The following is a 15853-nucleotide window of genomic DNA, read 5'->3' as shown; positions in this document are numbered from 1 at the left end:
CTATATGACTTTAAAAGGATTACTTTTCTTCCACACCCAGAACTCAAGGGCAGAAGAAAAACTGAAATTTTGTAACTGAAATTTTATCTGGTATTATGACAGAAAAGAAGTCTTAAATTGCTTCTATTTTCAAGTCTTCGTTGGTTGCCTTACCATATTACTACTGAATTAGCAAGTATAATTCAATCAGAAGATAATCATAGACTTGTGACTCAATATAGGAAGTTATTATATAAGGCTATAATGCTAATACATTTCATAAATGAAGAAATCCTATGACTACAGTTTACAAAAGGGAATATAGGGTCAATGAAGAACAAAAGTTTAAGAAATTCCAAAGAAAAGGAAAAAAGGATACAACTTCTTCTCCTTTGCACAATTAAAGCAACTTTCAGCTCAGGATGGTTTGTTTTGTTTCGTTTCATTTCCCCATCATCAAAAATTCAATGGCCTAAATCTTTTATTATGATTGTCTTTATTTAAATTCTTCACATTTCTAACATTATGAGATGCATTAATGCCTCTGTCCAATTTCCAATCTTCTGCTTTGATTTATATCCACTTTTAATTTTATGTTACGATGCAGGTTATAATTGACTCCCTGTCCATCAGTTCAGTAAAAGATAGCATGAACTTCTAAGGTTTTTCATGTGAAAGGTTAATATAAAACAAAGAAAAACAATCAAGTAAAAATGGATCAAAGGCTAAATTAGATAGTTTAGTGGGTTGTGGTGGTTTTGGTTTGGGGTTTTTTTTTTTTTTAACCTTTCAGTTTCTCTTGTCAAGAGGAAAGGAGCTGTGTTGTAGTGCTGTAACTTGTGATATTAATCCTTACTTCAGAGGAATGGCAGTACATATTTTAATTGATTTTGGAAACCTTGTTTAGAGCAATGGGACAATAAAAGCAATTAGATCTTACTCTTACTCGCACTGTGAAGTTGTAGGCAAGTCAAATGAAGCTTAAATGTAGATGAGCATTTTTATAACAAGCAAACACATTAGATACTATTGCTCAAAACATTATACTCTTGGTCTTCTTTAATGAAGCCAGTTACTATTGCTCAAAACATTCTATTCCAGATCAAATGTAATGATAGAGATTTTAGTCTTCTAACAATGCACGTACCTAAATCTTCCCTAATCTGTACATAAAGATCAATTCCGGAATAAAGGATCACAAATAGCATACCAGTAACACTTTTCTGCAGGAATCTTAATCCAGTCAACAATCTTATCCCTGACAGAATATACCTGCCTGGAGAACTGACATACAAAACTACAGGAAAAAACCAAACTACTAGCACCTCTTCATGCAAATCAAGCTAAAAGAACATACATGTCTTCATGACTGAGTATCTATATTTCTTCATTTATTTCCTAGAAATAAAAATTGAAAGCAGGACTGACTTAAAAAGAAAACACACACTTAAGAGTAGAGAATAAAATTCCACACATAAGAAACTAACATGAGATATGCTCTGCGTATCTCACTCAAGTGATATCCTGTCATAACCCCTTTGTATCAGCATCTTGCCCTACACAGGGAGGATTAATTGCCTCTATAAGCAAAAGATTGCAGAATATAGCCAAATTAAAAATTACATCACAGCTTGCAACTTACAGGCACTGGAGATACCCTTTTTCTCCTAACACCTGGTGATTCAGATTTAACCGTCCTAGAAGATGATGAAGAGGAGCTACTAGGAGAAGGACTACGTCTTCCTTTCTGTGTAGGTGAAGCAGCAGTGCTTTGTCCTTCAGCTTGAGGTTCTAGAGAGAGTTTGTTCATTTCCAATCCATCTCCTTTCCCGGGGATAGGTTTCACCACCTTGCAGAAATTAAACCATGTGTTAGAATTACAAATTGATCATTTTACACTAAAACAAAACAAGTTAATCATAACTTGTTTTCCTAGCATTACATAATTAAGCCATTACCCAGACATCCAAAGTTTGCCTATTCCCTAGGTTCTAGTATTAACATCTAATAGGGGTTATCTTGTTAATCTATACGCAACACAAAAGCAAGAACCTTTTTTCCTGTCCATTTGTGCTGCTTATGTTAGTTGTGGCAGCAACTGATTTGATTCTCAAAGTACTTCTGTAATTGTCATTCATATCTCAAAGACAGCAGTTCTCCCATTTGAATAGTAGGAGCCAAAAGATTTTTTTTTCCCCTACAGGCATTGTCTGCTTATTAAGAGCTATAATGTTGGATTCACCTGTTATACACAGTAAGTATCAGTTGAGAAATACTAGGGTTGCTATTTCTACAGCACAATACTTGTTGCAAAGTAGAAATTACTTTAAACCTGGAGGCAATGCAGCAAAATTAAGGTGTGCTGTGTCCTACAAGAATCACACCTGGGTTTTCTGCCTGCCATACAAGTAAAACAGCTACACTACATCTGGTATCTGAGCTAATCACTGTGCACAGTGCTGCATTACATGAATAGACACATGTGCTCAAGCAGAGTGAGCTGTGAACTCCTAATACAGTGCTTTGTTGCATGAACACTGAATTTTGACACTGAGGCATGGAGTATTTCAAGACAACTTTCAGCTGCCTGCCTCTCAGACCTACATAATGCATAAGAGTAAGGCCCCTGGGAATAGAATTAAAAGCAGTCAGAGCAGGCAGATTCAGTTTTAGTTCTACATTTCTCCATGTCTTAGAGGCTTGACTCAAAGATGGAAGGAAGCTCCGAGTAACACTTCAGATTAACAGAGCAGACCTCTTCTAGAAAGTTGCAGAGGTCTCTTTGATTTAGTCAGAAAACGGAAGGGGCTTTCCCTGCTCAGGGTATGGGGAAGAAGAGACATCCAGACTCCGTGCCTTTCCACCTGATGATTTGGACTGCATCCACAAGGTCAAATGCTATTTTAAACTGAAGCATTTAACTCATCCAGCTGAAGCTATTCCACTATCTAGAAATGCATTTCAGTTTCAGCAGGCTACAGGGAGAGAGGACAATGAGGAGGTTGTGGTCTAGCAGTTAGGCACTGCCTAAGAGAAGAAAAATCTGCATTTACAGCCTTGATCCAAGCACTGCTTGTTTTACTTTAAGAAGTCACCATATTTAATGTATTGCAAATCTGAACTTTTCAGAAACCTTTGTTGCTACTGTTTTTAAATATACTGCTGATTATAAAAGGGAATAGGATAAAGGAGAAGTATAAAAAGCAGTGCAGCCTTTTTTTCCCTCCTACCAATTACTGTAATGTTTTTTCTTTCCTGGAAGGTCAGAATGCAAATTCATGTGCCTATGGACAAGTTACAGTTGCTATGTTGGAAAACATTTAAAATGTAAAATGGTAGTAACTGAGAATCTGGAGCATCAAAAGTTGTATTAAAAACCCCAGAAACCTCAAGGAAAGTGGGCTGAGCAGGGAAACAATTTCAAGCTATGCAGTAACCAAGACGCATTTAAAAGTTTTTAAAGTAAGAACTGTTTTGTGTTATTTGACCCTTTGAGGTATTGCTTTTTTGGTGCACTCGTAGGTATTTTCAATGTTCTTTCTTATGACAGAAAGTTACCAACAGAACGCTCTTATTTCTGTTCCAGAAAAGCTGTCCCCAAACACTTGTTTACTGCATCAGATGATGTTAGCTTTAAATTAGCACTCCCATCAAGTGGTACATGGGAGTCACATCAACAGATGCAACTACACTTTTAGGTAACCAATGGCTATTAACCAACCAGCATTATACTAAATAGAATTGTAACTATGTTTAATAAGTTTCAGGTTTGATCTGCCCGCAATTTCTTAAAGCCGCTTCTGAGCCATTTACATAAAAGCATTACCAAAAAGGCTAATAGAATACTCTGGCATCCAAAGTTTAGCAGAGTGGAGACTTGTGTGAAGGAGTTACTCAGCTTTGGTTTTTTTCTGGTTCTAGTAAGATTGCAGCTTGTTTTTATCTAGCAAAAATTCCATACACTTCCGCAACAATACATAGAAAACTTCACTTTTCCTTAGTTTGAAAATGTTTAAGTCATGAAACCCCTAAGAATCAAGGGAGTACAAAGGACTATAGTGCCGTTTTGCACTCAAACTCAAGTTTTTACCTAATGAACAAGAGCTGCTTTTGTTGTTGACGTTAGAGGGCAGTGTTGTCACAGTATTATTTTATACTACACAAATCAGCACCACAGCTATATGCCTTTTTCTTAAAAATAAAGCTTAATAAATGCGTACATTTCAGAAAGCCACGGTTTCCTGTTAAACAACTCAAAAAATGAACAGGAGGACCATGATTAAGAGTATGCAAATTGTTAAGAAAAAGAGGTTTCTAACAGCAAGAAATTTAAGGAATTTTTATTTGTAATAGCTGTTACAGTTATTGCCGTTCCATCAGTGCCACTTACCACAGGGCCTCTCCTGCTTCTTCTTTCCAGCCATTCATGCTTCCAGGCTGGCATACACGTTGCCTTGAGTTTCTCCCTGATCATGCGCTCTTCTGGGCGGTCATCCATCTTCTGCAACCCCCTGAGGGTTTCTTTATTCTCCATGTCACGACTACAGCAAAGAAAAAAAAAGTCATAAACACAATTAATTTTCGTTAAAGTATAATATCACAGCATTCTGAAACTTTGTGCCATCCTATTCCCGCTCTCCTTACAAAGCATCTGCTAAAACATTACTTCCAACTGACTGCAGAAAGCCTTTTAAGAGTTATGACTAATTTGCTAGTCTGCCATTTGCAGCATACCTGTTTGGAGGGCTATGTCTTTAAAATGTGTGTACTGCTTGTAACATTAGACACCCAATAAAAAGCAAGGTCTTAGCAAATACTAAACCAATACAAAAATTACCCTGTATGTCATGTCATTCACCAAAGGTTTCACAAGTGTTGTGATGGTTCATGCACTCCTTGGCAATTCAAAGCTTGCAATCTCTATTTTAAAACAAGTTACAAAATGAATATAAATTAATGGTGAAAATTTTCCATCTTTATAGGAAATGATGCACAAGCATGAAACTATATCTGTAGTGCCTCTTCCTATACATGAACTCTTCCTCAAAAAAGAGGATTTGTAAACTAATACACAGTAAGTATGTTTAAACTAGACACAGAAGTCATGAAAGTAAGGCTAGTGGCCTTGAGAGTTGCCTTCTGAGTGACTGATGACTCAAAAGCTCTTCAAGTCAGCTATAATTATAGCAAATTTCACAGCAAGTTCGTATCTGTAAAATTAAAGTGTAACCCATCTGGGCTTGTACTTTTTTGACCTACAGCAAAGTAGTTGCTTGTGATTGCTGGCAACAACAAAAAAGCAAAAAATACTGTCAGACACTGAAAAACAAATATGAACAGTCTGGAAGATTTCCTGATTCTGTTGAGCTATCTGCTAAATCACCAAGAAAACCACATTCTTAAGCAGCAGTACATCATCCCCACCCATCTTCTTGCAGTTAGCTGTCTTTAAAAATAAGCAAGCTTGATGAAGCCAACTCTCAGAATGAAATTTTATTTCAAAAATAAAATCACAAAGTGGAAGACAAGGCTATATAATTTAGTTACAACCGCTGCTTTCATGCATGCAGCCTTCAGCTTCTGAAACACTTAGCTATGCAGTTAAAACTACAGTTATGTACTGTATGATGACCCACAACATATTCCCTGTAACATTCACTGCAATAAGATGATGTTAAAATTACAATTCCTATCTTCATCAGCAATGTATTACTAAGGTTCATTTATTACAAATCCCTACTTAGAAAAATGAGAAGTTTTCACTGGTCAGGAGGAGTACTGTTATTTTTTTCCTCTCATCGTAGAGACAAAGGAAACAAAGTATTCTGAGGCAGGAAATAACTCTTCCTGTTCAGTGCTGAAATGTAATAAGCAGATGGACACTGTAAACAAAATACATTTTCTTTCAAGCAACATCTAGACCTACTGTTAATAACCAATTTTAGATACTCAGAACTGTGTCTAGCAATTAAAGACTTAGAAATGTTTATAAATAGAAACACAAACCACCTAAGAATGAATGTTTTTTTCAGAGGTTAAGCATTAATGCTTGCTTTACTTCAAAACTAATGCAAGTGACATAAAAATTATTTTTGTCCCAGCATTGAATTCCATACTGCTGCCTTCTAGAAACAGAGACAAAAAACCTAATGATAATTAATGAAAAACAAAGATATTATAGCAGCTGGTAGAGTCCAAATGGAGAATGTGCCTAAAAGTTTAAAATAGGGGAAAAAACTATTGTGTAAAAAGGGTCAACTTCGTATTTTTTCCTCAGTCAAAAAAATCAGTTCAAAGAAAAATCTTTGCATAAGAACAGTACCGCTCGAAATAATATAGGTGGAAGTTAAAAATACAGTTACTCTGTTTTTTATATTAGTTATTCCATGGCATAAACCACCTCAGTTTCATGAATACTTTGTATACAAGACAGAAAACACTATCCCAGCAGTGAAAGAATGACACAGTATTTCATTTGTTCATATAACCATGATTAACTCTTCCCAACTGATATAAAAAAAGTCTTTTAGAGGCCCTTGGACTTGAATTCATGAACAATGTAATACAACAGTGGAGGCTTCACAATCTGTGCTTGTTCTCTAAAAAGCAGAAGCAACTATCTTCCTCTCATGTGACAGCTAAACCGATCTACTCTCGCCTGCACAAAGAACTCTTGTGTTTCTCCTCCACGCAGGTGGGAAAGAGCAACCGAGTCCGAAAACTTTTGCTTAGTAAACCACCGTTATCTTTTTGCAGAATTTAAGTATTATGGGTAGTTTTATAGAATTCAGTTTTTGAAGTGCTCAAGAAAACTTCATATTTTAACTCACGCTTGGCTAGAATATTTATTAAATATTCTTATACTGTTGGGTCTGTGGAAAAAATATTTTCCTGTGGCTGCACAAAGCTCCTGCATACTGCAGGACATCTTCATTTTGTGGCCCTGAACCTGCAGGGATTTTTCTTTTTTTTTTTTTTTAATCTAAAGCAACCCCCTCATCTATTCCAGGCAAGCTACAGTTTTCCTATATGACAATGGATAGACTGCCAGTCTCCATATCACTGTACCTCAGCACAAAATAAAAATAATAAATCCAGAGCATATTCCACCGAAGACTTGATCCTGCAAGGTACAGTGCATTCTGATCTTCATACAGCAAAACCTATTCATGAGTCAAAGTAACGATGTGCTTAAGTGATTGCCAGGTGGTGCTTTATTTGAACAGCAGTGACAAAGCTAAGGAGCAGGCAAAAAACCAGATCTTAGAACATGCTAGTTTGGACCAGGGAGTCTGACATTTCTCAACAGCCCACGCCTCTGCTTTGTGGAGGAAGCAGAGGATTTTGCTTTTAAATGTTTCAGCTTTTCATGAATCAAGCAAAAAGAGATACAAGGCTTTTTTCCAGATAAATTTTAACTTTTAAACTTTGCCCCCCCAAAAGGCAGCATTAAGGATCTTTTAAATTCGTTTTATTAGTAGTTTTAAACCAACAGACATCAGCTCCTGTATTATTAGTCAAGAAATTCCGAAGAAATGGATTTAAATTGTAATTCTAAAGTACTAAGCAAGCTCAACAGTGTGATTACTACTGTTTTTTAATGCATAAGCTCAGTGGTCTGCACATTAATAACTGCATTATTCACTTTGGATTATTTGCTTCATGAACTATAAAACTAAATATAATAAGATTAATGTACTGCGTGGAAACAGTCTACTGCAACATCTTGTGCAATAGGGAAGGCAAAACATTGTCCTTTGTTTCTGTGTCTTAATTTTGAAGACTTGCAAACAGTAATTGAATAGTTAGATTATTAACAACTTGTTCTCTATGGCTCAATGATTCAATATTTTAAAACAAGGTACTCAATACACGTTATTTAGCAAGCTGTTGTGGAATACACAAGCAAGATTTACTTTGGAATAGCTCAGTGAATTTAGTACTAATTCTCTGCAATTATTTTTCTTACAAAGGGCATATAATGGTATACAAAAGCTGAATCGCAGCTCCAGTTCATTTTCTTGTGCTTCCCAATGTTTAGAAACAGCTAGATGTCTTGGCTTCTCTGCTGTCTTATTTGGGCAAAGAGCTTTATCCAGTAGCCACGCTGGACCAGATTTTATCAGCAGTAAGAAAACAGGAAAAAGGCAAGTTCTGAAACAGGAAAGAGTCAATTCACCAAGAAAAGGGAAACTCCGTCTGCTATATCCACAAATACCCAATCATAGGGAGGAAAAAAGTTATTAGCTGCTGAGTAATTTTTTTTTTAAACATTTGTCTGAAGCAAGTTAGCAAAGGTAACTTGCATACCATTTGCATACCAGCAGCAGTCAAACCATGGGTGACCACAGAAAACATTCACAAACAAAAGTGGTCACACAGAAACAATTGATGCATTTAACAACAATAGGTTGTGAGGAGAAGAGCCCAGGGTTTGATGGAAAAGCACTGAATGAGAAGGAACGAATATGGGAGAAATTATATATTCTGCTCAGTGCAAATGCCATATATGGTGACAATCAATACTGGGGGCAAGCTTAGATGGAGGGTACAGTGCTCATTTTGGGGACCTTAAGCAAGAATATGGGCACCCAGCTACCTGCAACCCAAGCCTCAACAGGTCCCTAGAATGCTGGGCTAGTCAGCTGGCCTGGAGGCATGCTAGGAGCAGCACTCAGTGTGGGGAACAGGGACAAAAGAGTTAGCCATTCCCTGAATTGAGAAGGTTAGCTATTAGAGTTTTAGATAACTTCTTGCCACTAACAGTTCCAGTAGTGCTCACAGTTTCTTTTTTGCCATTAAGTATTTTTAATGATATCAAGATCAGTAAAAAAAAAATCAGACCAAGATGGGCAAGGCATCGTCTGTCCTCCTGCCAGTCTCTCATTCCTTCTCCTCCTGGATCCACTACTGCTGGCATCTATCACCTAACCATTTGTGTCCATCCTAACAAAGCAAAAGATCAGGTATGGCACATTCTATTAAAATGAAACATGGAACTTGAAACAGGGAACTTTCTCAACCTGGTACTAAATGGCAGCAATTACCACTTAAAGACAGCATCAAACACACTACTTCATAGAGACTAATGAATCTGGCTTCCTAAAATAGTTACAGGGATTTTAGCCAAATGTTATAGAAGTATGAAATTAAGTTCTATTCTTCTGTTAGAGTACCTGACAAACACAAAAGGGAAAACAATAATCATATTTCTTTTTCCTAGCTGCCTCAGCTTCTCCAATAGCTCTTCATCATCTTCCCTTCAGAATAACGTAGGCTCTCTTCATTTGGCCAACACACCATCCACTGAAGCTCGCAAGGAGTATATATTGAGTGGTACTCTACATCTACTGTTTGCCTTTCACATTAAAAAATTGCCACTTTCTTATGTCATTTAGATGAATCACTAACAAGCATTCTGCATTAGAAACACCCTTCTATTTACCTTACATAAGCTTGTACCTTCTACATATATTTTGAAACATACTTATAAATACATTTGTATGTTATAAAAATACAGAAAAAGCATAAATGGTGCCCAGATGTAATTAAACAGGGAAACATAACACCCAACAGGTCTCTGTGGAACCTCTGCTGCCCTGGGGGTCCCAGGCTGCAGTGCAAGAGCCCCTATTGGAAAACACCATCAGGTGACAGCCACTGCATCTTTACATCAAAGTAGTTTTAGAAGCTACAACATATCCTATTTCTTCCAGCATTTTTCTGTAAAAGGGAAACAAACCAGTACAGAATGTGGAAACATGAAAGAAAAACCATTCTGTTATTTGGCTCTAAATGAGAACTACTGAGCCTATACCTCTACTAGTTTGATAATAATTGTTATTTAGTCCCAGTTTGATTCAACCCTTGTCTTCTCTCCCTGTAAAGTCATTTTATCAAGCATGCCTCTTGAAGACTGGTATGTCAAAAGGTGTATTTATCAAAGAGAATACTTCACTGCTAACAGGACAATATTCACAACCAAAGCACTATGTCCACAGACTGAGCCATCACCTTCAGCGGAACCTCACAGGCCCTAGTAAACAAGGATCATCCCCTCAGTGATGAAGGCTCAAATCTCCAAAGATGGATGTCTAAAGCTACAGAGGTAAATTACCTGCCTGGATTTTCTAGCTCCTATGAAGACAAATCCACCTCCTTGAAATATGTAAAACATTGGTTGGATTGCTTGCTCTGAAGCCACCTAGCCATACTTTGAGATTTTGGCACTATTCAGTAGCCACTGAAAATGAGTCCTCCTACAAAACAAGCCAAGAAATACCAGTCTCTGTTTGCAACAGATGCTTGCTACAAAGCTAATCAAATGGGCCTCTCTCTTCTGCATGTTTCATAAGAAGGCTCTCAGACATCTGAAACAAGTATTACAAAAGATCCTAGGGCTCTGTAATCCTTCCTGCTGTTATTTAGTCTCCCAGTACCAACTCAGATGCATCAAGGTATACACAGTGTGGTATTTTCAACATGTAAAAATAGCACTTATATTACATGATCTCTCAGAATCTTCACTTTCATACTAAAAGGTTTGCAGAGGGAATCTGGTATTTTATCTCTATAAAACTAAAAGTTTATGCCATTACTGACCAGAATTTCTGGAAATTACAGGAAGTAGATAATTCATATTGATACATGAGACCCAAAGCTACCAATAATTGTGCAGCTTAAGTATTTTTGTAGTTTTATGTGTTTGGACTAATATATCTGAAGTGTGGTAATATAGCTTACACAAAGATCCGTAAGTTTCTTACTGTATGACAAACTTCAGTATCCCAACAGAGAACAGAATCCAGTATGCCTAGTTCACATTACGGCAACTGAAGAGAATAGACAAGTCCTGCGCCCATCCCAGTGCAATTTACTACTGGGCCCTACTCCAAGAACAGCAGTAACGTCATTAAAAAGACTGGAATATGAGTGCTCACTGACAGTCAACTGTGTGATTAGTTCGTCTGCACCAGGTTATAGGATCTCAAGTGCAGGTGTTAGAAAGGCAGGTTAGCCTTTTTTCCCCAGGTTAGCCCACCAGAGCCCTCCTCTACCTCTTGCTGAAGTATAAGGCCAAGTTTTTACTTGGTCATATATCACGTAAGCCAACTCCCCTTTTAACAGAATCAAATTCTTAACTTATAGTATGTAGTGTAATCTCTTAGGCACCAAATTGAACTTTGGATTCAGATTCTTTAAACCTGCATACCCAAAACAGGAGTATTAGGTGAAATGCAACTGGCTAAGATGTAGAAAGCATCAGGTCAGAACAGATATGGTCCTCACTGATGTAAAAGTCTGAAGCCATTAAGAGAAAGATGGGATTAAAAGTATGATAAAACCCAAAACAGAAGTCCTAAAACAAAGTTCTCATTGCAGATTATTTTTATAAGTCCCTGTATTTGGTATACGAGAACATTCATACTGTTTTGACTTAAGTGTCTGTCCCACTTTTAAAGATGAAATTGCTTATTGCACATTGGATGACTGTCAGAGCAGTGTAAAATGTCTCCACACATAATGCACGGGATAAAGAGTTTTAGACAATTTAACTCCCCTATCCCCAACAGAGAAGACCGTAAGACATTTTATAGTAAAATGTCTTTCTTTGAATCAGCTTAAGACAATAGGGATAAGCAGATAAAGCCGTGCATACTACATTCTCCACCTCCAGTTAGAATGGTGGAAATAAGATAGGATGCAAACAAATAACTTGGACAGGATGAGCTACGTAGCATTTCAAAAGCTAAAACCTATTAAATCATTTCTGGAGGAGTTATAAATGAGAAAGGGAATTTAGACCATTCTGGCCCTGTTCAAAACAGCAGAATTATCAGCAGATACCATATGTTCCAAGATTGCTGCTGGAAAGAGAATTTTAAAATTCTCTCAGCAAAAGATGATCATAAAAATAAACTACATAAGAAAGGAAATAAAAAATTAAAGGCTTATAAACATGTAATTTCTAGCAAAGAAACACAACATACTCTAAAATTTTTAAGTCTTAATGACTGGTTAGACAGTAAACAGTATGTAAGGCAAATGGAGAACCAAACTTATTCTTTTCAAAACAAGTAAGTCTTTAAATGTTTTAGAGCTAGATTCGAAAAGTTATAAAACCCAACAATCTCTGGCCTTACAGAAGGAGACCAGAGACCCAGAAAGACGTTTAACAGGTTTGTTTTTGTTTTTTTCTGAAGAATGATTTGACTGCCTACTGCTGTGATAAAAATCATTATTTCTCACCAGGGTTATATTTGTTTCTTAGCATACACTGCTGACAATTTTAACAAGTTATTATTGTCACCTACTAGTTGTACTGAAATAGCATTTAGGAGTCATGAAGCAGGACCCTAGTATGCTAATCATCCCAATTCAGTTTTTTATTTATCTTGTCTGTGTCTGGTTTTGTTATTTGTACCAACCTTTTTTAAGCTTATGCTATACTTTGTTTTTTCTTCTCTTTTCATATTTCTTGTCCTCAGATCTTTATCAATCTGAGTTACATTGAGAATCAGTATCATTAATATGATTTCTTATGATATAGGAATAATAAACTCTACTAAATAAACACTAAACCTTGCTAAAGAGATATCTGTCTTGCTCACTGACACTCAAGAGACCCATTCAAAACACCCTTGTCCTGCGAAGACTTATCCATATGCTGAGTTTTGCTCCAAAAGCCAAAGAGGACTAAACATTTCCATATATATTTCTGGCTCTGGCATAAAAAGCTTTCCTGGGGTGCAAAAATAAAGTAAAAAATTCCTTGCAAGCCTATTCTGAGTAACTGCTAGGTGAAGAAATACAACCCTATAGCAACGTATTAGAACCCTTCACCCACTTATGGTAGATCTGTAGTGGACAGCATATTTTTATGAGCAGAAAGTCAAAAGTGAACTGGCTCTCACCATGAAGACCCAGACTTAGGCACTTCAGTTCCTTAATTCTCACACATATAACACCCTCGCATGTATACAGAGTGCTCTGTGCTGTACAGGGAGAGCACTGTCTCTCTGTGCAACAAGGAGACCTTTCGGTGATATCTGTCAACTAATCTAGCCACAGGCCAAGCATACAGTAACTACACCCACTTTAACAATGGCAGCTACTATTACAAATGTTTATTTTTGTAAGATAACAACACACTAACATGACAAAAAAATGACAGGAAAAGGCATTCAAAACTTCTGCAAGCATATGGCTAAAAATGGTTATAGTTTCAGTAACTCCTATTGCGGCTTCTTTAAAATCCATAGTGTAAAGAGAAAATAAGTGCACAAATCTTACCTGATGAGGAGGGGAGTATTTAGTGAGGTAACTTAAAAAAAAAAATAAAATCAATGTAGTTAGCAAACAATAAAAACAAAGTCTGTAATAACTAAATAGCTCTGTGATAACAAAGCAAGGAAGCCAGTTACAGGACAGCAAGTATATGGACTACTCCTTAACAAAAATACGCCTTTTTTCTTATCATCCTCAGTGTATTCCTGATTGAGATTTTATTTAAAAACTTTGCTGCATTCATATCTCACTTATAACAATGTACTTAAGTTTTTAATTAATAGCAATGCATACTTCTTTAGAAATGTAATTCTTGATACTAATTACAAATTACATACTGTCAGAGTAAAAATGCAGTGAGCTCACATCCCTTTGATACGGGCCTGGATAAAGGGAAAGGGGTATCTTCAGTATTTGCTTAAAAATTGACATAAAGATTGCAGACACATTCACATAGCAGCGTGAAAGCGTAACACTAGAGAAGCATCACTTTACAAGAGCTCCAGCTTGTCACCAGTGATTTGTAGAAGGACACAACGTTGCATGTGAACAGAATTTGATCAGAAAGGCTTTGCATTCAAGTTTCATTTCAGTCATTCCCTCTCAGGTTCCTTAGCACAATATATTCTCCTATAAGCAAGCACCTGGGAAAAACAGTTTCACAAACCATGGGCACCCTGCCATAAAAAGGTAAAAATAAACAACATTACATTTATCTAGAAAGATGCATGAGCATGAAATTATATAGATAGATATTACACTTATGCAAAACATACTAATATATGAAAAGTCTAATTTCATCAAGACATACTGTGCAACAGCAACTAGAAGCAGTATTAAGCATTTATACAGCATTTGAGGGAGGATGTAAGAAGTAAGGGCTATTGGGTCAGCCGGATATCATTTTTCCTATCTGTGAAACAATATTAATAAATGAAACAAGCAAAATTAATTTATTTTTATCTAACAAGTTCTATGTGGTCCTACTAAGTCCAGGTTCAAGAACGAGTAGCAGTATCTGACATGAAGTGCAAAGTCTTAGTTTAAACAGACATTGGTAGTGAATAAAGATGCCTTCATTACTTTCAGATTTCAGTTAGGACACTGACTTCCAGTGGACTACTGCCAACCTTCAGCAGGTTTTGTGGGCCATCAAGCACTCTGTCATCTCTCCGCTTACTAAAACCAGTGCTCAGTGTGTACAGCTCTACATGCTAGCTCCCTGCACCCCACTTTGACCACACTCCCAAGTTCTCCAGACCAATGGATTCAGTAATCAATACAGGGAAAGTAGTAAGTGAAAAATAAAATAAAAAAAGCAAACCTACACTTCCTGCAGAAAGTCGTCAGATAACATTTTGAATTCAAATCAAGTAAATGCTATGGGGGAGCTGGGAGTGGTGCCTTCACTTCTGCCTTTCAGCAGTCTACCAGAAAGTGCTTTGGCTACTTCTCATTTCTTGCATTTATTTTTTAATTTAAACAGCAATTTTTGATTCAAGGATAGCACTTTTTAGGATTCCCATGCTTGCTAGCTCCTTCCATCAAGATTGTGTAAAGTGATCATTTTGTAAAAATTTGTAAGACATCATCACTGTACTGATTACGCCACCATGCCACTTTTAACACTGAAAACAATTCTGCATCTAAGGAAGTATGGAAAGATTAAAAGACATGACCAACAGGACAAAATAAACCACACTGTGGAACAACCCCAAAACTACACTGATATTCACCCATGTCCCACTATTGCATTATTCAATCATTCTGGTATATGTACTTTTACAGTAGTTGGAACAAATCTGTCTCTAACCTCATGTTGGACTTTGAGGCCACAAATTATATTGAAAATTAGTAATATTTTAAAATAAGTAATGAACTCTAGATCATGCCAACTGTATCTGTGTTTGGCAGAACGATGAACAATTTCTTACTGTGGCTAAAAATCTCTTTGAAGAGGAATGGAGGAAAGTTTTCCAGAACTGGAGAGTTAATCTTTCACTGTGCTTTCTAATCAGCAGCACAACTGAATAGGAGAGTAATTCCAGTTAATAACTCCATTCCTTGATCTCTTCCCCAAGGGTAACTATATGGGTTTTGGCTGGGAAGGAGTTACAACAGTAACACAAACTTTCATATACTGTTGTTAAACAAAATCGGAGTAGCTAAATTTACTAATGTCATCTTTTTATTGATCCAAAAGAATCGGGGAAGGAGGAAGGAAGTTGTGAAAACCATGAAATTTATAAACTGGAATAAGCACAGGCAATCATAGTACACAAGTTTTGTGGACATACAAAGGAGTTCAAAAAACTATAAAAAGTCGAACAATTCCAACTGTCAAAAATCTCAAAGCCACTTATTTCAAAAATATCAACAGCAGCACTCAGGTAGTTTTCTTTATTGCCATGGATAGGTACCACATTAAAACGACTTGTAAGAAAGCTTTTTCATTCACCCTAACCCACAAGCACAAAAAAAGAAACGACTTTTGTCTTAGAAGAGGAAGTAGTCTTACACTGTTGAAGCTACAAGGTAAGTATGATCACAAAAAAAACCATTTACTTGCTTATTGAAAGAACTGTAT

General features: G+C 36.6%; 1 protein-coding gene across 4 annotated transcripts in view; it reads right to left on the bottom strand.

The window, feature by feature from the left end:
- Nucleotides 1–15853, bottom strand: part of MAP3K1 (mitogen-activated protein kinase kinase kinase 1) — a 62450-nt gene that overhangs the window by 20682 nt on the left and 25915 nt on the right. For 3 of the 4 annotated variants that reach the window (XM_076361932.1, XM_076361928.1, XM_076361930.1), the window contains exons 2-3: nucleotides 4370–4520; nucleotides 1622–1828 (exon numbers count right to left, since the gene is read on the bottom strand). In XM_076361932.1, the coding sequence (XP_076218047.1) occupies nucleotides 1622–1828; nucleotides 4370–4520 (358 nt within the window). Of the gene's footprint in view, nucleotides 1–1621; nucleotides 1829–4369; nucleotides 4521–4816; nucleotides 4887–15853 lie in introns of those variants that run through there. The other variant, XM_076361929.1, reaches the window with a different exon arrangement.

This window comes from Aptenodytes patagonicus, chromosome Z (genome assembly GCF_965638725.1).
Source record: "Aptenodytes patagonicus chromosome Z, bAptPat1.pri.cur, whole genome shotgun sequence".
Classification (NCBI taxonomy): domain Eukaryota; kingdom Metazoa; phylum Chordata; class Aves; order Sphenisciformes; family Spheniscidae; genus Aptenodytes; species Aptenodytes patagonicus.
Note: the sequence above shows the minus strand (reverse complement) of the source record. Positions and strands in the feature narration are given on the sequence as shown.